This window comes from Microcaecilia unicolor, chromosome 3, assembly GCF_901765095.1.
Source record: "Microcaecilia unicolor chromosome 3, aMicUni1.1, whole genome shotgun sequence".
In the NCBI taxonomy this organism is placed as follows: domain Eukaryota; kingdom Metazoa; phylum Chordata; class Amphibia; order Gymnophiona; family Siphonopidae; genus Microcaecilia; species Microcaecilia unicolor.
The window spans coordinates 44,577,774-44,605,032 of NC_044033.1; the positions used below are offsets into that span (position 1 = coordinate 44,577,774).

The 27,259-nt window shown below is 44.5% G+C and overlaps 1 protein-coding gene across 1 annotated transcript in view; it reads left to right on the forward strand.

Annotated features, from left to right (window-relative positions):
* EML6 (EMAP like 6) overlaps nt 1-27,259 on the forward strand; it is a 744,128-nt gene that overhangs the window by 462,534 nt on the left and 254,335 nt on the right. Inside the window, 3 exon segments of the mRNA XM_030195849.1 lie at nt 8,302-8,390; nt 9,073-9,249; nt 26,931-27,132. Coding sequence (XP_030051709.1) covers nt 8,302-8,390; nt 9,073-9,249; nt 26,931-27,132 — 468 coding nt within the window.

Sequence of the window (27,259 nt, forward strand, 5' to 3'; positions counted from 1 at the left end):
TCGCCGGGGGTGGGGGGGAGTCGTGCTGCACCGGGAGGTGGCCTTTCGCTGGGGGTGGGGGGGGCGCATCGGCGATCCGCCCCAGGAGTCAGCCACCCTAGGAATGCCATTGGCTGATCAACCAAATTTTACTAATTCAAGTGGACATTCAGGTTGCGATGTACTACACCAACAAGCAGGGGGGCACTGTATCACACCCTCTGTGTCAGGAGGCCATTCGGATGTGACTTTGGGCAGCCCTGCATGGGATGCTCCTCAAAGCCACTTACCTGTCAGGCAAATCTGACAGCCTGAGCAGGGTTATGCAAACACACAAGTGCTTAGTTTGATTCATAAGCATTGGTCTGTGCTACAAATTCATGAGTGCGTCACAGATCATCCGATGGCATGTTTTGAACAAAGTTCAACTAGAGTGGAAGGGTGGTAATGTTGAACAATTTTTAAACTATAAAGAGCAACGCTGGATTTTGAGAACTGTGCAACCTCACGGGTTGAATGCTGAGCTAGAGTGGTGGTCGCTAACCTTTTCCTCTGTAGTGCATCCTCACAGAACTGGGATGCGGGATCAGTCTAGCTGATTCTGACTGCTTCATGACACGCTGGCTCACTTTTAACAATGCTCAGGCACAAGTAGTCCATAATTTTGTCAATTACCCCAGATATAAACAACTTATTTGAAAAACAAAGTCCAGTTTTTGGAGAATGTGAAACATAGGTGGCAAGGATTGTTGCTTCCAGAACTGTGACAATGCCAGTTTTCCAGCTGTAAACAAGTGAATTTTCAGCTTATGTTGTAGGAAAGTTTTTGTATAACTTGCTCACAGTTTAAATACTCCGGTAATTCAGGAACACCTTTGGCTCATATGTTACATTCGCGGGATCTGTTTTCTAAGTCCTCTAGCTTCAAAGGTAGCTCCATGTGTCTTCTTTATTCTCACCAACCTGAATGTCTAGAGTTATTAAAGCTTCAGAGTGCTCCTCCATTTGACCAGTCTCCTCCATTGTGAGACCCAGATCCATGATTTCTTTTCTGAGATCCATTTCTAGTGTTGAGAGCTCACTATGAACAACTGATATCATCTTTGATCTTGCACAGCCAGACACGAATTTCCCCCTTTGGACTGAGGGTTGCATCCCTTGTGAATCTTGGAGACTCTGCTTGAGTCAATTCTGTCCCAGATGCACACTGACCATCCACCATATTGACCACCTCTGTGTGCTGAGGCTGCTCTACCCTGGCATGGGAAAACATAGCCATGACCACACCTTTCACTTTGGAAGACATGGAAGTTACCCAATTGATAGATACAGTAAAAGGAGTCTTATGGGATGTTGAATGTCCAAGATGTTCAGCTGATTAGGTCCAGAGAGTGAGGAGCTAAGGGCTCAAGCCGTCATCGCACACAGTGATGTCACTTCCTCCATCCAAAGCGATATAATACGTTTGAAATAAACTTTAAACTTGTAGGTCACCCAGGAGCTGCACAGCCTACCGGGACATATCCTGAAGTAGTCACACAACCATGGGATCTTGGTCTTCACATGGGACAAAAGAAGAGAATCACATAGCCATAGGCTATGGCAAGAACTGAATGGGAGAACAACAGACTCTTCTTCTTCCCCCTTTGTCTATTGGATCTGCAAGCCAGGAAGCAAGTGGCCTAAGGAACCAACATTGTCAGAGGAACAATGGAGTCGAAAGCCATCCCTTCTTCCCTCAATACTGATAAATTGGGGTGCTGGGGGGGTAGGAAGTCGGGCAGACATCTTATATACAGCATGATATCACCTATATCTAAATGTGTTGTTTCCTTAACTTGTTCTCTTCACCCCAGTGAAAGTGCTTCCCTTCAGTCCAGCTAAACATCCATACACTATGGAAGATGACACCTAATTTTAGACAGGCAGAAGAGAGAAATTTTCAAACAAGTCAATTTTTCTAGGTACCTTACTTAAAAATTGTCCTCAATGTGCTTAATTTTATGTCCTGCTTTGCAGTGGGTAAAGTACCTCAGGTTTATTTAGCCACGTAATAGCCCAATATACTGTATATATATACCAAATTTATGCAAGTGCCATGTGTTTGAAAATCAGGTTGATATCTGTGTGTTTAAACTTACTAATTATGTGTTTATTTAAAACACATCCACATATCAAAATTCATAAGTATACGAAATGACATATTACATGCATAAATTCACAGTTATGGATACTACTGAAAATTTACCCTTATATACTGTTCTTATTTTTCTTATTGTATTTGAATTTTATAGATGAGGGCACAAGCACCATATTGAAACCTTGTCTGTTTGTGAAATGCAGTGTTTTATCTAAATATTGTTTCATTTTCTGTTCTATCAGAGGTGAATGTGTTGTTTCTTTTTTCTTTCTTTTTTTATTTTTGCTGTGAATTTTCAAACATTTTTGGGGCAATTCTATAATTTGGTGCTTCCAATTAAGCATGCCAGTGCCAGATGTTGAGAGCCAATTCTGTGCACCAAAATGCCATTATAGAATACTACTACTACTTAACATTTCTAGAGCGCTACAAGGGATACGCAGCGCTGTACAAATTAACGAATAAGGACGGTCCCTTCTCAGAAGAGCTTACAATCTAGCATAAACACAAATTGGCATGCCTAAATTTAAGTGTGACCTTTACACAAGGATAATAAATGAGCATGCCTAGTTGTGCCATGCAAAGCACATAACTAAGACACACTCATGCCTTTCCCATTTTTCATCCATGTGCATGACCCTTTTGCACTTGCTCTCTCATAGAATAGTTCATAGTGCACATACGTGCTTAAGTGGCACATTTCTGTGTACTTACACATGCATGTAACAGCATGTGCCCACATATAGAATTGCCTTTCATGTGTAGTTGCATGCACAGTTTATATTGCTTTTTGTAGACGGAAATGTTGCAATTTTTGGAACTTTACAATGAAAGACTGGAAATATAGATCAAACATCTGCATCTATAAATTGTTTTGTATGGCTCTCCTATTTAAACTGCAGTTAATAGGAAGAATAATAAACCATTAACTAAGGTTAAACTCGCATTTTAACATTTGAAATTAACACTTCAAATAGCATTTTGGGGGGATAAATGATTCAATATATACTCAGTTTAATTCTTGCTATCAAATCTTAAATTGGAAAAATTCTAAAGTTTTGGATTATAGGAGTCAGTCTTCTTTAGTGAGATTTTCCAACTCCCTACCCAACAAAAAAGTCAGCTTGATATTAAGCCACCACAGTTGATGTTTCTTTTTTAAATGCAGACTTTGGCGCTAACCCACTGCATTATCAGGATAGCATCCATATTCAGTCTGCTATCTGGATAACCTATCCAGACAGCTCATGATAGCAAAAAAGCTGTCCAGATAGCTAGTCAAATAACTTTGAGGATAGCCAGTGCTAAGCCCAGACATTATCTCTCTTTTTCTGAAACATATCACCTTATTTTAAATGTCATTTGCACGCTTAAATGTATGGAATACTGCCATTTATGTGCATAAGTGTACACTCATACATGGCAGTAGTGCGCCTAACTGCAATTCCATAATAACATGCTAAAACGGCTTAGGGGGGCGTTCACAGGGGAAGGGCGTAGGCGCTCATAAGGATGGCCTATGTTTATTTGTATAGTTACATGCATAAATGCCATAATTAGGTGCGCCCATTTACACCAGCCATAGAGCTGATGTAACTGTGCTCACTTATATACATAAGTATTCTTATAGAATAGGCTCACAGCCCACAAAAATTTGGCACCTAAAATTTGGTGTCTTGTTATAGAATTGCCTCCCATGTGGATAGTGCTAGGCTGTCACTAATGATTTTCAGCAGCACTATCTGTTGATGCTCCTGTACAAATCGTTGGTCATGCCCCACCTGGAGCATTGTGTTCGTATTTTGCTAAGGATGTAAAAAGACTTGAAGTGGGCTAGAGGAAGGTGACAAAAATGGTATGGGGCTTGCACCAAAAGATGTTTGAGAAGCGACTGGAAGACCTGAATATGTATAGCCTAGAGGAAAGAGGGGACAGGGGAGATATGATACAGACATTTAAATACTTTAAAGTAGGGGAGGCAATTAAGATGTTATTAATGTGATTAAAGTGTTAAAATTTTAACACAAAATATTTTTAACACTGGCCAGAATTTTTAACGCTACCCCACACTGACCCCCCCCCCCCCCCCCCCCCCCCCGTGTGTACCTCATCTCCATTCATGGTAGTGGTACCGGCTCTGTCTCTTCATTTCAAGCCTCATTCTGGGGCTCCTGTAGTATCTCTTATTAATTCTAGGCTTTAGGGGCTCCAATAGAAGAAGATTTGAGAGAGGTGATGTCACTGACTAAAGTGAGCCATGTAGAGGGAGTAGCACATAGGGAGAAGGCAGTGTCAGTGTCGGGGACTTGAGCACATGGTCAGCAGCACCGGAGAGGAGGTGACAGTGTTAGCAGTGGCAACACTGAAGGAAGAGGCAGCGAGTTTTGAGCTGAGCAGTGTAAGCTCCAGCACCGGAGGAGAGGAGGCAGCGAGGTCAGCATGTGGTCATAGCGAAGGAGGAGAGCAGTTGGTTGAAGGAATCATGTAGATTCTATTTTAGTAGCCTGTTCACATCCTTCTGAGGTAAGGCTATAATTGGCTTGAAAATCCATCCCAAATTATTATTGTGCTTAAATTCACCTCCTTGTACTTTACCTGCTTAAGTGGGTTTAGGGGAGAGAGGGTGGAGGAGAAGAGAGGAAGCAAAGCAAAAAGTCATCCCAGCAGTGTGGGGAGGATGAAGCTGTGCTGGGAGGGAGAGAGACTGCTAGAGCTGTTTTTGGAGGGAGGGAGGGAGAGTGCTAGAGCTTTGCTTGGAGAGGGAGAGGAGTGTTGGAGCTGTGCTGTTTGAGAGGGAGAGGGCTGGGACTGTGATGGGATGGAGGATGGGGGCTGAGGCTGTACTGGTAGAGAGAAAAGGAGGGGATTATGTATGGCTGGAGCAGCGCTGGGAGAGAGAGGGGAACAGAAGTGCCAGGACCTTAAGGGAAAGACTAGTTATAGTACACTACTTACGCCTGAACTGTAAGCAAATGTCTTTCTCTGAAGGTCCTTGGCACTTTTCTCCACCCCACCCCCCACCCACCCACACAGCTACAACCATACCCTTCTCCCGCCATTTCCCTCCTCCTCTCTCAGTACAGCCCAGGTCCCCATCCTCCATCCCATCAAATATTAAACTTCCTAGACCAGAGCTGTTATGTTTGAATAACTTGTTGAACCATGAATAACATTTTAAAAGGCATATGACAGTTTTGAAAGTTTAAGTTACAGTACCATATTGATTTTTACTTCAGTTTTAGTATTACATTTTGTTGCAATTACACTTCATGGCCCTAAATGCATGCCGTTTTATCACGCGATTAAAACTTTGTATTGTTGCCCACTCCTACTTAAAAGTTTTTAATATAGAAACAAATATTTTCCAGAGATAGGGAAACAGTAAAACTAGAGGACATGAATTGAGGTTGCGGGGGTGCTTTATCTAGGAGTAATGTCAGGAAATTCTTTTTCATGGAGAGGAGGGTCAATGCCTGGAATGCCTTCCTGAGGGAGGTGGTTGAGACAAAAACGGTGATAGTATTCTAAAAGGCGTGGGGTGAACATAGAAGATCTTCACTTAAAATATGAATGGTGACTCCGACTGTGAAGGATTAAGCCAGTGCTGGTCAGACTTGTACAGTTTGTGTCTTGTATATAGCAATCCAGTTTAGGATGGGCTGTAAAGGGCTTCAATGACAACTTCAGTAGCTGCAATGTGAGAACAGTGCTGGGTAGACTTTTACAGTCTGTATCCCGCAAATAACAAGATGGATTTGGATAAGTTGGAATGGACTTTGACTGCAGAAAAAGACCTGCATGGTCCAGTTAAAACGTAAGGACAGCTGGGCCGACTTCTACGGTTTGTGTCCCAGAAAAGCCAAAGGAAGACCATGATCAGTATTTTATATCTAATTCATTGTTGGTTTAATCATGAACTGATAATGAGTGTGACTAGTGGACAGACTGGATGGACCATTCAGGTGTTTATATGCCGTCATTCATAGGTGGTCGGTGGCCCAACTGTTTGGGAAGGCTAAAGGAGGCGGAGTTAGGGGTGGTACCAGGGGTGGGGCTTATATCCATAATTGTCTGACAACACACAGAAAAAAAAATAAGTAAAAGTAAAATAGTCACAATTAATACCTTTTATTAAATTTAGATATTAGATATGTATCATATGTAAAAAGAATTAAGTGGTTGTTCAAAGCACATATTAACCAATGTATACTATTCAAAATGTTATCAGTTATTAAACACTGCTATTTCCATCCATTGAAAATCCCAAAATGAAATGGTCACATTAGTGAAGTAACATTATACATGAAAAGGCAGCACTGTAAATATTACACTGGGCAGACTCTAATACACCAATATATCACCCATACGGTAAACACAGACCATCAACAATATTTATTATTTATTTATTACATTTGTATCCCACATTTTCCCGCATAGCAGTAGGTGCAATGTGGCTTACAATATGAAACAATATTTCAATATGAAACAAGGGATCATAATATCACAATTCCTCATATACAGCCACAAAACAACCTATTAGGGTGGATAGTGTTCACAATTAACTCCTTCTACTAAACGACTAGATAGAGATAAGAGTTTTCAACTTTGGTACAGTATAAGTCATCACAAGAACAAAATATAAGAAAACCAATGGACTGCATTAGGGGCTTATAGCCCATTTAGTTATGTTTAAACAAAAGAGATCTGCATGAAACAAAATATTTATTTTTATTTTAACTTATAAAACCTCTCTCTCTGTGCCCCCCAATCCAGTATTGCCCCACTGTCTTGCCCCTCACCACCATCCAACATTGCCCCTATGCTTCCCCATCTATCTCTCCTCCCTTCAACATCTAGCATCATCACCCCATCCCCTCACCAGTTGTTCAACAAAGCAATAAGAGACTGTATTACTATGATGTTCTCTGTGTAGTATTATGTGGGCCCAGAATTAACTTGGATGGGCCCTTCCACTCCCTGTAGATACAATATATATTTTTACCCTCCTCTCCCCCAACATTTCTCCTTCCCTGAGGAGAATCTCTTGCACGTAGATACATAAAATATTTTTTTAACCTTCCACTCAGTTTCTGCTTCTCTCACCCCACCAACATTTCGCCCTCTCTCCCCAATCCCCTGCCCGTAGATATATAAAATACATTTTATATCTTCCCTCCCAATCCCCATTTCTTCCCCAATACCCCCTCCCCGGCTCAACAACTCCCTCACTCTCTCTGAAGTTGACCCCCCACTTCCCAAAGTATTGGTCTGCACCAAAGTTCCCTTTCTTCTTCTTCTCCTCTGCCGGCGGCCTGGGATCTGCCCCCCGTCTCGATGTACTGCAGAGGCGCTGCCTGCAGCGATTCATTTTCGCTGTTTGCACCGGTCCAGCCAGAAGGCTTCACTCTGTTGCGTTGCGCACCTCTGGGTGGGATGTTAGTTCCGGCAGAGCCGGGACCACTTGGGAAGGAGCCTATCGAGTCAGGCAGGCAGCTGCAGCTGGTAAGAAAAGAAATGAGCCGGGGGGGGGGGGGGGGGGGGGGGTGCGCGCACGCCAGCAGGGAGAGGAAAGTACAATTTTGTTGTTCCTGGCTGCCATGCTGAATTAGAGGAGAAGGCAGGGGAAGCAGGTCACAGTTGGGCTGGGGAGGCTTAGCCTCCCCAAGCCTCTTATACGGGGCGCCTGTGCCGTCATTTACTATGTTAGTATGTATGTGCAAGCCTCTTATACGGGGCGCCTGTGCCGTCATTTACTATGTTAGTATGTATGTGCTTCTAAGTATTGATCTGAATTTATGCAGACCCAGAACTAACAGCAGATAAACAGAGAAGTGTTGTCTAGAGGCAGATAACCACAGCATACCTAAACCCAAGCAATAGGAGTGAGAACTTCGTGGAGTTAGAATTTTTTTCAGAAATGAGCTGGAACAGGGTAAAAGAGTTGAAAGGGGGAGAAAATCTTGGGGAAAGGCTGTATAGGGAGAGAGAAACTGTTCTTAGATTATACTAATATATGAATAGCTAGTTCATCAATAAGTGCTGAATTTCTCATATTACAGTCTTTGACCTATACTCGCATGCTTCTGGTTCAATGCAAAGGTTTTTCCAAAACTGCTATAAATATGTTTGCAAATTTAGCATTTTTTTGTAATATTTCAACTTTTTTCTGTCTTTTAAAACAGGTAAACTGTTACAAATTAATTCAGGTGCCAAAGAACAATTGTTTTTTGAAGCCCCAAGAGGAAAAAGACACATAATAAGAGCTACAGAGGTTAGACAGAAAGTGATTTTGCTCAGTCATTGTGTGTATGTGTGTGTACACATAACATATATATGTATATGTGAGTGTATGCGTTTATAGATATATGTATTCATAAATAATGCTACATATTGGAATATTCATGTTTAATATTATACTCTTTTGTATCTCATAAACTGGTTCATTATTCCAGGGATAAAAGCTCTTGAAGTATTTGCGCTGATTCATTCACAGATTTAAAAAAAATGAGTGTTATTAATTTTGTTCCCACAGCACTGCTTGTAATATTTTCTCATAAATGACAGATGGTTGGAATACCTGTAGTGTTTTCTTATAAATGGCTGGAATACCTGTAGTATTTTCTCATAAATGACAAATGGCTGGAGTACCTGTATAGTTTATTTACCACTGAACATTCTAAAACGTCCCTCTGTGTAGATGAGTAGCTTCTTCCTCTAGAGTATATTTTTGACCACATTTCAGTACCCTCTGATTTCCAGCATTACAGGTACTGACTAGTGTTAATTGTCAGGCAAAAACACAGTACAACATAGCATTGTGTACCAGTCCTCCTGAAGCCATACTTTCCAAATATCTAGTTTACTGTTGTTTTAATACTAGAAACATATACTTGGAACATAAAAACAAAAAAAAATTCAAGGACTGAATTTCTTTGTGAATCATTTGTTTACAGATAGAGAAGATAGAATGGCATACATGGACTTGTGTGCTTGGTCCTACTTGTGAAGGAATATGGCCAGCACATAGTGATGTCACTGATGTTAATGCATCATCTCTTACCAAAGATAGAAAACTATTAGCTACTGGGGATGATTTTGGCTTTGTGAAAATATTTTCTTATCCAGTGAAGGTAAATTATAAATGTGTCTATCCTGTTAAAATAATTTTATTCAAATATCAGCTATGATCAATTGCATTTCAAAATCATAATCAAAAGGAAAGAGTCTGGTACAATCTGGATATATTTCTCGTAAGTAATTCAGCATGTTGTGTGCTTCATAACCATTTGTTAGCGGAAAATGAGAGCCTCCACAGCTCACAATGTATGTCAAACAGGAAATGAAGATGTTACTCACAATAGCAGAAAGTCACTTTTAGCTTTGAATAAGAAAAAGCTTTACTAAGGTGAGCTAATGGATTTAGCATACACCAATGATCAGTGTATGCTAAATGATAAGATGGCCATTATATTCCTATGTGTATCTTATGTAGTGCGCACTAATTATTAGCATGCGTTAAATGTGTTAGCGCACCTTAGTAAAAAGACCCTTAAGTTATAACAAAGAAAGATGAAAAATGACAGAGCTTCAGGCATATAAGTTAGCTTAGGAGAATGATAATAGCACACAAATAACTTTCTTTTTCTAATTTATTTATTTATGGCATTTAAGCAATGTAGCATCAAATATTTACACCTTGAATAGAAAAAAAAGAAATTATATTAAGAAGCAGAAAAATAAAAGGAGTTAAACTTCACTCCTAAGAAGGTAACACTATACTCAATTCCACAACTAAGCTTTAGGGGAGAACCAAGATAACAAAGAAAATATTCATGGAAGAATAAAAAAGAAAAAGAAAATAGATATCCAGAGGGTGGGGTTACTCTGACTAAATCTGGTACAGACTAATATTATGTAAAGTTACAACCAGCTCTGTTTACGATGGAACATTGTGATTATCCAGAAATTTACAAAATTGAACAGGATCAAAAAAGACATACTGCCTATTCTGAAATCTAATTAAATATTTTCAAAGAAAATTGTAAAAGAAAATTAGCACCCAGAGCCAAAACATCTAGGCACATAGAAATAAATTTCTTTCTTTGCTCTTGAGAAGTTTTTCAGAGATTGGAAAAATCCAAATTTTTTGAGCTAGAAATAAAGCACATCTTTTACGGAAAAAAAAAGTCTCAGAACATGGTCTCTACTGAGGGGAATACAAATCATACAAGAAGCATAGCTCTTGTTGATTCTTCTCAGGAATTTTCCAAGGGGCTTAGAGCAAAGCAGTAGCTGCAGCCTGAGGCTGTTGCCCCCCTCTGGTGTCTACCTCCAACATAGACACAGCTCCCAGGGTTGCAGAGTCTCTGTGCCCTGGGCAAACGCGTCCGATCACCAGACCGTGAGTAAAATGCCTATTATATTTCAAGATATTAAGACTTTACAACTGACAAGGCTTGAAAGGCCTGACAGTAAAAACCAAAGTAAAAACTGAATAATTGCTAGTGAACTGAAGACACCTTCAGCAGGACGGGCGTGCCTGAGAAGGAGCCTTTTGCACTGCATTTGATCAACTGGAGAAGGCAGGAGAGCAGATTGGGGCAACACGATCTTAATAGAAACCACAGGAAATATATCATAATGAATACCCTGAAACTACTCCTAATAATCTACTCCCTAACACTGATCCACTTAACACTAACCACCCCACTTGCAGAAAACAACATCAAACTCATACTACACAATCATCATAGATTGATCAAATACACCACACCTCACCAAACTGTTAACAACCACAACCTAAACAAAGGAAGAATACTTACATGCGAACAACCACAACAGAAGGGAAAAAAGGGCCCAAATAAACTCACCTCAACAAAGAAACGACAACTAACAAAAGTCTACTTAACACCAAATACAGAAGACCCATTCCAAACAATCCAAGTGGGCTACATCAACGCCAGATCCGCTGTAAATAAAACAGCAATACTAACAGACTGGATCATGTCAGAAAACCTCGACCTACTCTTCCTCATTGAAACTTGGATCCATGACCAAAAGGACCCTATAATCCTAGACCTTTTTTCCTCCAGGATACAAAATCACACACTGGACCAGAAAAGAAGAGAGAGGCGGAGGCATAGCACTAATCTATCAGTCCCACTTTACCACTGAATCCACTGCCAAGTCCATAACACCTCAACTTGAAATTTCCTCAATCAGAATCCACAACAAAACCCTATGCGATCATGTGAATTGTGTCTTGTTTTACAGACCTTCAGGTAATTGGAACGAAGGCCAGACCAACTTCATGGACTTCATTTCAAACACTTGTCTAACCAACTCCAATATATATTAGGAGACATTAACCTCCACCTAGAAGACCCAAACTCTACCAACGCACGAGAATACAAGGAATTCCTCCACTCATGGGATCTTAAATGGCCACACATTCAAGCATACATGCTACCTCAACTCCCACAATCTGTCCACAGACCAGAACCTAATAATAACAGAAACACCATGGACCGACAACTACAAACTAAACCTATCCCTAAAATGGCAGAAAAAGGGTTCAAACCGTATACAAGAACACACAACCTACAGCACAAGAGGCCAAATAGACTCAGAAACATTCTGGCAACAGATATACAAAAGCGAATGGACAGCACAAACGGACTCTATATACTACCTCTCAGAATGGGATAAAATATGCAGAAGAATACTGGACAAAATAGCACCCTTACAAACATGAACCTCACATAGGCATAACTCGATACCATGGTTCAACGAAGAACTGAAAAAAATAAAAACACAATCCAGGAAACTCGAACGAGCTTGGAAAAAAATAAAAGACGAACACACACTAACGCATGGAAACAAATACAAAGAAAATACAAATACGCAATAAGACAGACCAAAAGGTCATACTATAAAACTAAAATAGGGCCAGTTTACAAAGACACGAAGAAATTATACCAACTCATGAACAAACTACTAGACATCACCTTGGTCATCACAAACAATACAGACATCCCATCTGCAGACAACCTTGCTAAATACTTCAATGAAAAAATTGCAAACCTACGTAATACACTACCTCAGGACAACACCGATATCGAAAATTTCATCACTGGCTTGAACCCAACCCCTGGTGAATACCCAGCAGACCGAACCTGGTCAAACTTCGCTCTCCTCACCACGGAAATAGTCACCCAGGCGATTAATAAGTTTTCTAACTCTCATTGTAAATTGGATACCTTCCCTAGCTACCTAATAAAATCCGCCCCCCACCGCTTCATAGCAGACCTTACATCCCACTTAAACTACATTCTTCAACAAGGTTTCTTCCCTAAGGAAAATGGCAACATCCTACTCACCCCAATACCAAAAGATCCCAAGAAAAAATCAAACGAAATCACCAACTACCACCCAGTAGCATCAATCCCACTGGTGGTCAAACTGATGGAAAGCATGGTAACCAAACAACTTACCGATTATATAAACAAATTCACACTATTACATGAATCACAATCAGGATTTCGCCCCCTCCATAACACTGAAACAGTACTAATTACCCTCCTAGCCAAATTCAATCAGGAAATAGCAACAGGCAAAAGCATACTTCTCCTCCAATTCGACATGTCCAGTGTGTTCAACATGGTAAACCATAAAATACTACTAAGATTCCTAGATTACTTCGGGATTGGCAGACACATACTTAGTTGGATCAAGGGTTTCCTAACCACTAGAACATATCAAGTGAAATCAAGCTCAAACATATCACCACCATGGAAAGCAGACTGCGGAGTACCTCAAGGATCACCACTATCACCGATCCTTTTCAACCTAATGATGACCCCACTAGCCAAATCCTTATCCAACCAAGGCCTTAACCCTTTCATCTATGCAGACGATGTCACAATATACATTCCTTACAAACGTGATCTGACAGAAATCACCAACAAAATCAAGCTCAGCTTGAATATTATGGACTCATGGGCAAACGCATTTCAACTAAAACTCAACACAGAAAAAACACACTGTCTCATCCTCTCATCCCAATACAATACGAACAAACCCACAAACATAAACACCCCAGATTATACCCTCCCTATCTCAGACAGCCTGAAAATTCTCGGTGTTACAATCGACCGTAACCTCACACTAGAGAACCAAGTGAAATCTATAACAAAGAAAATGTTCCACTCAGTGCGGAAACTCAAACGCGTGAAACCATTCTTCCCGAGGGAAACATTTCGCAACTTGATACAATCAATGGTACTAAGCCATGTAGACTACTGCAATGGAATTTATGCGGGATGCAAAGAACAAATTATAAAGAAACTTCAGACCGCTCAAAACATGGCAGCCAGGCTTATATTTTGAAAAACGCAATTCGAAAGTGCCAACCCCCTCCGAGAAAAACTGCACTGGCTCCCAATCAAAGAACGTATTGCTTTCAAAATCTGCACCCTGGTTCATAAAATTATCTATGGTGAAGCCCCGGGATACATGACAGACATCATAGACCTACCAACCAGAAACACAACAGGATCAACATGAACATACCTAAATCTCCACTACCCAAGCTGCAAAGGACTCAAATACAAATTAACCTATGCATCCAGCTTTTTCTATGTGAGCACACAACTATGGAACGCATTACCAAAAGCCGTGAAAACAACTTATGATCACCTAAAGTTCCGGAAATCATTAAAAACTAACCTGTTCAAAAAGGCATACCCTACCGACCCAACTTAAATGCCTGTACCCTGCAACACAACGAAACCAAAGCTCGTAATGGACATATAATAACTCTTCCTCTCTACGATTCTCTTCCTCTCTACGATTCCCTAATGTGTCTGTACACACGAACATTATTCTACCACAACATTACTGTATTTGTTCATACCGGCTTGGCGAACACCTTTACGGTACTACGTAAGCCACATTGAGCCTGCAAATAGGTGGGAAAATGTGGGATACAAATGTAATAAATAAAATAAAGCAGAAACATCTAGACTATCTGAAGAAACTTCTCCAGAAATGGATGACCATCTCCTTCCTTCCTTGATTTTGACTTCCAACAAGTAGATAATACACTTTTTTCATAGGAGGAAATATGTCTAGGTTAATTCCCAAAATGTCCTGAACATACTTTTTAAAAAGATCAGTCGATTGGTCTAGGGGTCTCTTAGGACCCTCAAATTCAGTGCTCTTAGTCTGTTCTCTATCATCTCCAATTTCCTGTGAACATGTCTTGTACCAAATTATTCTGTTCAGATGTAACGTGTGTACTTTTTGTTCCACTTGTACAACCTGTGCTTTGCATTCTGCCAAACTTTTCTCCTGAGACTAAACCAGTAAAAGTTCCAGTACAAACTTTCACCAATGCTGAAACAGAGGCATCAACAGATGCTAATACTGTCCACAGTGAATCCAAATTAATCTGGGCTGGTTTTACAACTGTGGGGTGCCTGCTTACGTTAGCGAATTCTTGAACCACCGATGAAATTTCAGCAGGACTTACCCCCATGGAAGATACAACACTGCTGCTATCTTCTGCAGCTCGCAAATCCATCGTTAAGGGGACAGTCGCCCCCACCCCTACCCACCAGGTTTCTGGAACCATCTGCAGTGCCATAGATGTTACTATCATGGAGGTAAGACTGCTAACCTCCTTCTGTTGCTGCCAGAGGATACTCATTTCACCAAGACCTCCAACAGCCGGTTCAGCAGACAAACTCTCTGGTTCCAGTTGGGTTGGGGCACGCTAGCTCTGTCTTCTGGAGAGAATATAACTTTCAGCTCAAGGATTTGGAGGTTCCCCCTCCTTCATCCCAGAAGAGTTAGCAATGCAGGCAAAGTGCTCAGCTATTTTTGTCTGACAGGTTACAGAGGGGCATTAAAAAGAAGAAATATATAACACCGAAGTGCATCACAATATAAAGCACTCGCATAAACCTCAGCTCAGAGTGTCATCGTGGTTCCCCTACCAATAACTTTCATAACTTTGATATAATTGTTTCTAAAAGTCAGTTTATAGTTGTTTATAAGAGTCAGTTTATACATTAATTATTATAATTTATCTTAATGTGTAGCGCATCACAACCAGTGTTGACTGGTTTTGACTCAATTAATTTGGGTCCTACGCAAGAACCTGAGAATCGGAGGTATTAGCACAAAATGTTCTGTTCTAGGTAGGGTAGTTTATTTGAAAATTGATGAGGTTTTTTTTTCTTGATTATTGTATTCTGCATATTTTCTTTGTAAACTTCAATTAATACAGCCTCTTTCCTTTTCAAAAGTAGTCATTTGCACCATATTTTTCTTCTTCCACAGTTCGCTTCACTTATCAAGTTTCAAGTTTATTAGTATTTCTAACCTGCCTTATGGAAAACAGAAGATAAAAGTAGTACATTAGACAAACAGGCAGTGAGTGGGAAGGGGGAAGAACTACTACTACTATTAAACATAGAACTACAATCATGATAGGAAAGAGGGGGAAGGCAAGCATACTAGGCAGGCTTTAACAAGCTTCTGACTACTTTGTGGGGGGTTTTTGAAGGGGTGGTGGGTTTTTTTTTTGTATATATAGACTTCTATTTTAACAGCATTTATATGATCATACATCATGTGTATGATCATACAATGTAAGAGTTGATTTCCAAAAGCCACTATTCACATGCAGAGAGCACTGGGACTTAAAAGGGAGCATAGCTTGGGTGTGGATGGAGTAGAAAGCTACACACACACACACACACACATATATATATATATATTCTTACATAGTGAATACATATCTATGTTAAAAAAAATTCTCATCACATTTTGCACCAGCTTAAAGGCATGTGTAGATTTTGAAAAAGTGAACATTTTGCCCAGCACTTACATGAAGGATTAGGAAAGCAATTCTTCATCCTCTGTTGTTTATTTCTGCCTCAAAAACAATAATAACTAAAAAGTTTGAAGCTTCACAATTTAATTGGCAGCACTTTGACATATGTCTCATCCCTGCCTTCTACAAGCAGGAAGCTGTGAATGGCTCATGGAGTTGTCATAAGTGTGACAGTTTTAGTGGCAGGCCCCTAATGGGGTGAGATTTCTAGCACCACTCCTGGTCATCACAAATAATGAGTAGTAGTCAGCCAGCTGCAGCAAGCATTTTTTTTAAACTAACCACTGCTGGCTAAGGTAGACCCAGATATTCAATGTTGGCTATGTCCAGGCACCAGCATTGAAATCTGAGGTCAGCGATGATACCCAAGTTCTCCGAGGACAAGCAGGCTGCTTGTTCTCCCATGTGGGTCAACATCCACGTTGGCCCAGGAACTGGCATTTTGCAAGCAAAATATTTAAAAATTTGCCAGAGTTTTCTGGCACACGTGCACGAACGACTTTCTGCCCATCGCGCGCTTGTCCCTTCATTTTTCTTTTCTCTGCGTTGAGGTGCGGCAGCTTTTCGTCTGTGCTCCTCTTCAGGTCCATGAAAGAGCCTTTGTGAGCTTTTTCGCTTATTTTTTCTTCATTTTCTTAAAAAAAAAAAAAAAGTACCTGTAGTTTCCTTTTAGATTTTTTTCCCCTTTTTAAGTTTTCTTTGTTTTTTGATGCGGCCGACCTTTAGGCTACTACTTAGCATTTCTATAGCGCTACAAGGGTTACGCAGCACTGTACATGGGGAAGGACAGTCCCTGCTCAAGAGAGCTTACAGCATCAGATGCCTTTCTCCTTCATTGCAGGGAAGGTCTTCTATATGCGTATCCTCCAATACCTCTCATGAGAAGATTTTGCTGAAACTCAGGCCAGATCGAGGAACAGTGATCCTGATTGCTCCATTCTGGTCAAAACAGATCTGGTTCCCTCTCCTTCTGTCCTCTGAGAAGCCGTGGAGATTATAGTGTTTTCTGACCCTGTGACATCTTATGGTGCTTATGACACCTTTGATATTGCATCCAGACTGTTCACTATGGGTGTAGGGATGTGCAGACTCTCAGGCTGCATGTCACTGACCTGCAACTTGTTCAGAGCAGATTAGTGGACGTACTGTGCTGAGAGGAGATAATCTTTTTGGGTACAAGGTGGAGGAAGTCACAGACATCATTAAGAAACATACTGACACCATTCAGTCCCTCTCTCAGTAGCCTCTACTAGGAGGCTTTTGACTGGGTCTAGGTGGCGAACCTATTACTCTCAAAAGCATAGGTTTCCACTGCCTTCCCGCTCACCCAGCACTCCCGACCCCAGAAGGCCCAGCTGGCTCCCCAGTCAAAGCAAGGGATGAGCTTTTGACTGGCTTCATAAGAGCATAGCCGCTATACAAGTAACGGTCTTGGACAGCCCACTAGTAGAAAGAAGTCGGAATTCTTACCATCAAAGGTGGCCCCTTATAACCACTTACCGGAGGGTTCTTCAAATAGTCTGCCTTGGTTGCACACTTCATTGGCATCAGAAACCACCAAATTTCACACCAAGAGCATCTTACATCAGCTCTCAGCACAAGCAGGTACTTGTAGAGGAAATCTCTGCCCTTCTACAGGCCAGTGTGGTCGAGCCCATGCCACCTGGGGAAGAAGGGAAGAGATTCTGTTCCAGGTTCTTCTTTGTGCCCAAGAAGATGGGGGGATTTTCTCCCATCCTAGACCTAAGGGCCCTGAACAAATTCCTGATCTAAGAAAAGTTCAGGATGATTTCCCTAGGCACCCTTCTCCCTATGATTCAGGAACAAGATTGGGTATGCTTTCTGGACGTGAAGGATGCCTGTACCCACATTTTTATGCTTTCCAGTCACAAGAAGTATCTCAGATTTCAAGTAGGAAAACACCACTACCAGTATCACTTTCTACGTTTTGGCCTCATGTCAGCTCCCAGGATTTCTTCCGCCAAATGGCATTAGTCGCAGCATCCCTATGCAGACTGGGAGTTTGAGTTTCCCTATCTGGATGATTGGCTGATCAAGAGCACATCGAAGGAAGAAGCACAAGAGTCAGTGTGGAGGAGTATTCAGGTGCTGGATCTCCTAAGGTTTGTCATATATAGGAGCCCTGCTAGATGCGGTGCAAGCTCAGGCTTTTCTACCCCTGGTGAGAGCAGATCCCTTGATAGTGCTCACCTCGCAAGTCCGGAGCAGCAGGCAGGTCACATCTCAGCAAATGTTGAGATTGTTAGGCCATATGGCCTCCACAGTACATGTCACTCCCATGGATTGCCTCCATATTAGAAGTGCCCAATGGACTCTGGCTTCTCAGTGGTCTCAGACGACAGGTAACCTAACGGATGTAATCCAAGTTCCTACAGAGGTTGGAATTCCCCTTCTGGTGGACAATTCAGGCCAATTTAACTGTGGGACTCCCATTCCAAATTCCACCTCCCAAAAGGTGTTGACAATGGATGCATCCAGCTTGGGATGGGGGGCTCATGTAGATGGGTCTTACACCCAAGGAGAGTGGTCTGCTCAGGAAGCAGATCTCCACATCAACCTTCTGGAGCTGAAGCCTATTTGGAATGCTCTAAAGACTTTCAGAGACCAGCTACAGAACCAAATTGTTCTCATTCAGCAATCAGGTTGCAATGTATTCTCCGAGGACAAGCAGGCTGCTTGTTCTCACTGATGGGTGACGTCCACGGCACCCCCTCCAATCGGAATCTTCACTAGCAAAGACGTTTGCTAGCCCTCGCGCGCCGATGTACACCGCGCATGCGCGGTCATCTTCCCGCCCAAACCGGCTTGTGTTTGTCAGTCTTCTTTTGTCCGCGCTCGGGACGGTCGTGTTTTGCCGCGCGTCTTTCGTGTTTTTAAAAAAAAAAAAAGAGAGAGAACCTTTTTCCCGTATTTCTAGCTTTTTCCCAGCGTAAGTTTTATTTCGCTTTCGGGAGCGGCCTTGTTGGCCGCCCGCACGGGTTTTTTCCCCCTTTTGTATCGGTGCCTCTTGTCATCATCGCGAATTTTGATTTCGCCGGCGCGATTTTTCCGCCCATGACATCGAAGCCTTCCAGCGGCTTCAAGAAGTGCACCCAGTGCGCCCGGGTAATCTCGCTCACTGATAGGCACGCCTCGTGTCTTCAGTGTCTGGGGGCTGGGCATCGCCCGCAGGCCTGTAGTCTTTGTGCTCTTTTGCAAAAGAGGACTCGAGTAGCGAGATTAGCCCAGTGGAACATTCTGTTCTCCGGCGCATCGACGGCATCGGCATCTAGAGATTCGTCAGGCGCATCGGCGTCGGCAGCACCAAAGTCTTCGGAGACCGCATCGACATCAACTGCATCGAGGCGTCCTCCTCCTGCATCGTCGGTACCGAGGCTTTGGAAGAGTGCGTCGGCGTCGGTGGTACCGGGACCCCCTCTGGTGCTGATGTCGTCGGACGGTGGTGCTTCGTCTGGAGTGCAGGTGAGGGCTGTCCATTCCCCTGCTGGTGGCGGTGAGCCTTCGGGTAGGTCTCCTCCTGCCCTGAGGGCTCCTGCGGTACAGCCCCCCCGGGATCGACCATCTTCGGCCCCGGCCCCGAGGAAGCGACGTCTGGATTCAACGTCCTCCTCATCGGTACCGGGGAGCTCCGGCGACATGCTTCGCTCGAAGAAGTCGAAGAAGCATCGTCACCGGTCACCTTCCCAATTTGGTACCGGGAGATCTGGGTCTCCGAGGGAGTCTGCACCCAGCAGGCATCGGCACTGGGAGGACTGCTCACCCTCCATTCAGGAGGTGTCGGTGCGCTCTACCTCGGACAGCCCGGTACTGCCTCCATGCCCGGAACAGATTCTGACCTCGACGCCTGCACCGGCTTCCCAGTCTTTCTCCACAGCCGCTCTGCACGAGAGTCTCCGGGCCGTTCTTCCTGGCATTCTGGAAGACCTGTTGCGCCCTTCTCCTCCGGTACCGGGGGTGCTTGCGCCACCGGTACCGTCGAGTGAGGCGACAGCTAGCCCTTTGCCCGGGGTGAGGTCCCCGGTACCGGTTTCGGCTGCCTCCCAGGTGGACTCCCCGACGACATCGGGGGAGGGAGCTTCGCCGCTGCCGGCCAGGGAGTCCACCTCTCGACGCTCCCACCGTGGCCGTGGTTCCACGGAGTCGAGACGGACACGGCTTCAGACACAGGTCCATGAACTTGTGTCTGATACCTAGGGTGAGGCCTCGTGGGAAGACGAAGAAGACATCAGATATTTCTCTGACGAGGAGTCTGATGGCCTTCCTTCTGACCCCACTCTCTCCCCTGAAAGGCAGCTTCTCCTCCCGAGAGTCTGTCTTTCTCGGCCTTTGTCCGGGAGATGTCTACGGCCATCCCCTTCCCGGTAGTTGTGGAGGATGAGCCCAGGGCTGAAATGTTTGAGCTCTTGGACTATCCTTCTCCACCTAAGGAAGCGTCCACAGTACCCATGCATCATGTCCTAAAAAAGACATTGCTGGCGAACTGGACCAAGCCACTAACTAATCCCCACATTCCCAAGAAGATAGAATCCCAGTATCGGATCCATGGGGATCCAGAGCTGATGCGCACTCAGTTGCCTCATGACTCTGCTGTGGTGGATCTGGCCCTGAAGAAGGCTAAGAGTTCTAGGGAGCATGCTTCGGTGCCCCCGGGCAAAGACCCCAGAACCTTAGACTCCTTTGGGAGGAAGGCCTACCATTCTTCCATGCTCGTGGCTAAGATTCAGTCTTACCAGCTCTACACGAGCATCCATATGCGGAACAATGTGCGGAAGCTGGCGGACTTGGTGGACCAGCTCCCTTCTGAGCAAGCCAAGCCGTTTCAGGAGGTGGTCAGGCAGCTGAAGGCATGCAGAAAATTCCTGGCCAGAGGGGTATTTGATACCTTCGATTTTGTGTCCAGGGCCGCTGCTCAAGGTGTGGTGATGCGCAGACTCTCATGGCTGCGTGCCTCCGACCTGGAGAATAGGATCCAGCAGCGGATTGTGGACTCCCCTTGCCGTGCGGATAACATTTTTGGAGAAAAAGTCGAACAGGTGGTAGAACAGCTCCATCAGTGGGATAACGCTTTCGACAAATTCTCACACCGGCAGCCTTCAGCATCTACCTCATCAGGTAGGGGTTTTTATGGGGGAAGGAGGACTGTTCCATACTCTTCTGGCAAGCGTAGGTACAATCCTCCCTCTCGACAGCCTGCAGCCCAGGCTAAGCCCCAGCGCGCTCGCTCTCGTCAGCAGCGTGCGCCTCAGCAAGGCCCCTCAGCTCCCCAGCAAAAGCAGGGGGCGAGCTTTTGACCGACTCCAGCAGAGCATAGCCGATATCAAAGTGTCCGTGCCGGACGATCTACCGGTCGGGGGGAGGTTGAAAGTTTTTCACCAAAGGTGGCCTCTTATAACCTCCGACCAGTGGGTTCTCCAAATAGTCCGGCAAGGATACGCCCTCAATTTGGCCTCCATGCCTCCAAATTGCCCACCAGGAGCTCAGTCTTTCAGCTTCCAGCACAAGCAGGTACTTGCAGAGGAACTCTCCGCCCTTCTCAGCGCCAATGCGGTCGAGCCCATGCCACCCGGGCAAGAAAGGCTGGGATTCTATTCCAGGTACTTCCTTGTGGAAAAGAAAACAGGGGGGATGCGTCCCATCCTAGACCTAAGGGCCCTGAACAAATATCTGGTCAAGGAAAAGTTCAGGATGCTTTCCCTGGGCACCCTTCTTCCCATGATTCAGGAAAAAGATTGGCTATGCTCTCTGGACTTGAAGGATGCTTACACGCATATCCCGATACTGCCAGCTCACAGACAGTATCTCCGATTCCGTCTGGGAACGCGTCACTTCCAGTACTGTGTGCTACTCTTTGGGCTCGCCTCCGCGCCCAGGGTGTTCACAAAGTGTCTGGCTGTGGTAGCAGCAGCGCTCCGCAGGCTTGGGGTGCACATGTTCCCTTATCTCGACGATTGGCTGGTGAAGAGCACATCCGAGGCAGGAGCTCTACAGTCCATGCAGATGACTGTTCGCCTCCTGGAGCTACTGGGATTTGTGATAAATTATCCAAAGTCCCATCTTCTCCCAGTACAGAGACTCGAATTCATAGGAGCTCTGCTGGATTCTCAGACGGCTCGTGCCTATCTTCCGGACACAAGGGCCAACAATCTGTTGTCCCTCGTCTCCCGGGTGCGAGCGTCCCAGCAGATCACAGCTCGGCAGATGTTGAGATTGCTCGGCCACATGGCCTCCACAGTTCATGTGACTCCCATGGCTCGTCTTCGCATGTGATCTGCTCAATGGACCCTAGCTTCCCAGTGGTTTCAGGCTGCTGGGGATCTAGAGGACGTAATCTACCTGTCCACGAGTTTTCTCAAATCCCTGCACTGGTAGACGATTTGGTCCAATTTGACTCTGGGACGCCCTTTCCAAATTCCTCAGCCGCAAAAAGTGCTGACTACGGATGCGTCTCTCTTAGGGTGGGGAGCTCATGTCGATGGACTTCACACCCAGGGAAGCTGGTCCCTCCAGGAACAAGGTCTACAGATCAATCTCCTGGAGTTACGAGTGGTCTGGAACGCTCTGAAGGCTTTCAGAGATCGGCTGTCCCACCAAATTATCCAAATTCAGACAGACAACCAGGTTGCCATGTATTACATCAACAAGCAGGGGGGCACCGGATCTCGCCCCCTGTGTCAGGAAGCCGTCAGCATGTGGCTGTGGGCTCGCCGTCATGGCATGTTTCTCCAAGCCACATATCTGGCAGGCGTAAACAACAGTCTGGCCGACAGGTTGAGCAGGATTATGCAACCTCACGAGTGGTCGCTCAACTCCAGAGTAGTGCGCCGGATCTTCCAAGTGTGGGGCACCCCCTTGATAGATCTCTTCGCATCTCGAGCCAACCACAAGGTCCCTCAGTTCTGTTCCAGACTTCAGGCCCACGGCCGACTGGCATCGGATGCCTTCCTCCAGGATTGGGGGGAAGACCTGCTGTATGCTTATCCTCCCATACCTCTGGTGGGGAAGACTTTGTTGAAACTCAAGCAAGACCGAGGCACCATGATTCTGATTGCTCCTTTTTGGCTGCGTCAGATCTGGTTCCCTCTTCTTCTGGAGTTGTCCTCCGAAGAACCGTGGAGATTGGAGTGTTTTACGACCCTCATCACCTAGAACGAAGGGCGCTTCTGCATCCCAACCTCCGGTCTATGGCTCTCACGGCCTGGATGTTGAGAGCGTAGACTTTGCCTCTTTGGGTCTGTCGGAGGGTGTCTCCCGTGTCTTGCTTGCTTCCAGGAAAGATTCCACTAAGAGGAGTTACTTCTTTTTATGGAGGAGGTTTGCCGTCTGGTGTGACAGCAAGGCCTTAGATCCTCGCTCTTGTCCTACACAGACCCTGCTTGACTACCTTCTGCACTTGTCTGAGTCTGGTCTCAAGACCAACTCTGTAAGGGTTCACCTTAGCGCAATCAGTGCATACCATTACTGTGTGGAAGGTAAGCCGATCTCGGGACAGCCTTTAGTTGTTCGCTTTATGAGAGGTTTGCTTCTGTCAAAGCCCCCCATCAAACCTCCTACAGTGTCATGGGATCTCAATGTCGTTCTCACCCAGCTGATGAAACCTCCTTTTGAGCCACTGAATTCATGCCATCTGAAGTACTTGACCTGGAAGGTCCTTTTCTTGGTGGCAGTAACTTCAGCTCGTAGAGTCAGTGAGCTTCAAGCCCTAGTAGCTCATGCTCCTTATACCAAATTTCATCATAATAGAGTAGTCCTCCGCACTCACCCTAAGTTCTTGCCAAAGGTGGTGTCAGAGTTCCATCTGAACTGTCTTGCCAACATTCTTTCCCCGTCCTCATTCCTGCCCTGCTGAACGTCAGCTGCACACATTGGACTGCAAAAGAGCATTGGCCTTCTATCTGGAGCGGACACAGCCCAACAGACAGTCTGCCCAAATGTTTGTTTCTTTTGATCCCAACAGGAGGGGAGTGGCTGTGGGGAAACGCACCATATCCAATTGGCTAGCAGATTGCATTTCCTTCACTTACGCCCAGGCTGGGCTGGCTCTTGAGGGTCATGTCACGGCTCACAATGTTAGAGCCATGGCAGCGTCAGTGGCCCACTTGAAGTCAGCCACTATTGAAGAGATCTGCAAAGCTGCAATGTGGTCATCTGTCCACACATTCACATCTCATTACTGCCTGCAGCAGGATACCCGACGCGACAGTCGGTTCGGGCAGTCGGTGCTTCAGAATCTGTTTGGGGTTTGAATCCAACTCCACCCCCCTAGGCCCATTTTTTATTCTGTTCCAGGCTACACTCTCAGTTAGTTGAATAAGATGTTAGGTCAATCTCAGTTATGTCCTCGCCGTTGCGAGGCCCAATTGACCATGTTTGTTGTTTTGAGTGAGCCTGGGGGCTAGGGATACCCCGTCAGTGAGAACAAGCAGCCTGCTTTTCCTCGGAGAAAGCGAATGCTACATACCTGTAGAAGGTATTCTCCGAGGACAGCAGGCTGATTGTTCTCACAAACCCGCCCGCCTCCCCTTTGGAGTTGTGTCTTCCCTTGTCTTTGTCTTGCTACATACGGGACTGACGAACACGAGCCGGTTCGGGCGGGAAGACGACCGCGCATGCGCGGTGCGCATCGGCGCGCGAGGGTTAGCAAACATCTTTGCTAGTGAAGATTCCGATTGGAGGGGGTGCCGTGGACGTCACCTATCAGTGAGAACAATCAGCCTGCTGTCCTCGGAGAATACCTTCTACAGGTATGTAGCATTCGCTTTATGTAAACAAGCAGGGGGATATGGGATCTTACCCCTTGTGTCAGGAGGTGGGCCCTTCTTCATAGGATGGTACTGTGAACAACATACATAGCTGGCTAGGACAATACCTGGCAGACAAATTGAGCAGGGTAATGTGACCTCATGTGTAGTCTCTCAATATGGGCATAGTCCGCTAGATCTTCCAGAGTGGGGCACCCCCTTGGTGGATATTTTCATCACTCATCTGAACAACAAGGTCCCTCAGTTCTGCTCCAGACTCGGATCACATGGCAGATAAGATCTTCTGTATGTGTATACTCCAATACCTTTCATAGAGAAAACTTTGCTGAAACTCTGTCAAAGATCAGGGAACAATGATCCTGATTGCTCCATTCTGGCCGAGACAGATCTGGTTTCCTATCCTTTGAGGAGCCGTGGAGATTAGAGTGTTTTCTGACCCTCATAACACAGAATGAGGGGTCCCTTCTGTATCCCAACCTCTAGTCCCTGGCTCTCATGGCTTGGATGTTGAGAGTGTAGAATTTTAGTCCTTTAATCTGCCTGGTGGTGTCTCCAAAATCTTGCGTGCTTCCAGGAAAGATTCTACTGAGAGAAGTTATTTTTTTAAATGGAGGGTTGTCATCTGGTGTAAGGGCAAGGCCCTAGATCTCCTCTCTTGTCCTTCATAAAAATTGCTTGAATACCTCCTGCACCTGTCTGAGGCTGGGTTTAAAATCAACTCTGTAAGGGGACATCTCAGTACAATCTGTGTCGTGGGCTCTCAAAATCATTGTAGCCCAGTTGATGAGAGCTCCTTTTGAGTCACTTGACTCCTGTCATCTGAAGTATATGACCTGGAAAGTCATATTTTTGGTGGCAGTCAATTCAGCTCACAGAGTCAGTGAGCTTCAGGCTCTAGTAGCTGATCCACCTTACACGAAGTTTCATCACAACAGAGTAGATCTTTGCACATACTCTAAGTTCCTTCCTAAGGTAGTATTGGAGTTCCATCTTAACCAGTCATTTGTTCTGCCAATGTTTTTCCCAAAGACACATGCCCATCCTGGTGAAAGTTTAGATTGCAAGCAAGCTTTAGCCTTTTATCTGGAGCGGACTAAATCCCATAAACAATCCATCTAGATTTTTGTTTCTTTTGGCCCAAACAGGATAAGGATAGCCATTGACAAACACACTATTTCCAGTTGGCTAGCAGATTGCATCTCCTTCGCTTATGCCCAGGCTGGGCTGACTCTAGACTGTCATGTCAAGGCTGATAATGTCAGAGCCTTGGCTACTTCAGGCCCAGTTATATTCTGTTCCAAGCTGCACCTCCACAATTAGATTGTGTATAGTGTAAGGTTGATTGAATGCAAGACCTTGATGTTTCAAGTCCCTGTTGTCCTAGCATTTTCTTTTTGTTTTTTGATGAGCCTGGTAGCTATACCCAGATGTGAGAATACCAACGGCCTGCTTGTCCTTGGAGAAAACAAAGTTACTCACCTGTGCAGGTGTCTTCCAAGGTCAGCAGGCCTAGTATTCTCACATACCATCCCACTTCTCCTAGGAGTTATGTTATTCTGTTGAAGAAGCTGCGCTCGCTCGTCAGATGGGACACTGCTTGAAATATCTAGTAGCTATATACTCTGGGCAGCGTCCACACTGGGCTCTGTCAGATGATGTCTTCCAGATGTGAGAATACTCAGTCTGCTGTCCTCAGAGAACACCTGCTACTGGTGAGTAACTTCGCTATTCCAAGTGTAAGATGAGAAACACGTGTAAATTTTTGGCCTGTCCAAAACACGCCACCTTAGTTTTTCTGCATATAAACCATCTCCATGTGTAAATAGTGGCTTTCTGATATCACCATTACACATGGAGCTTCTCTACACCTGTAAATACCGCTATTTACACATATAGATGCTTTTAAAATGATATTCTTTCTCTTTGAATATTGGCACCTTTGTGTTTTAATGTCCTACCCACAGCAAATTTTCAGGAAATGTTAGGTGATTTAAGAGGATCCTGACAGAAGTATTTTGTTGATCCAGATATACAATCATATGTATGCTCATGTGGACCTTCCTGAAGGTAGACTCCATTAGTTTTACATAGACCTTCTTGTTAAATGTTACACACATTCTTTGTATTGCAGGGTCAGCACTCAAAATTTAAAAAGTACATTGGTCACAGTGCTCATGTCACCAATGTTAGATGGCTGCATGACGATTCTACGTTGCTGACTGTGGGAGGTGCTGATACTGCTCTGATGATCTGGATGAGAGAATCATTTGGCAGCTTGGAAAGTAAACCAGTTGATAGTGAGGAGTCTGATTCAGATGCCGAGGAGGATGGAGGTAAACAGGATATATAGAATAGCACATACTGATTTTATTAAGATTTGCAATTCTTTCTCTCTCCTCTGCTCTGGACACCCTTGCACCATCCATCCCCCGTCCCACAAGGCGTACTAATCCCCAGCCC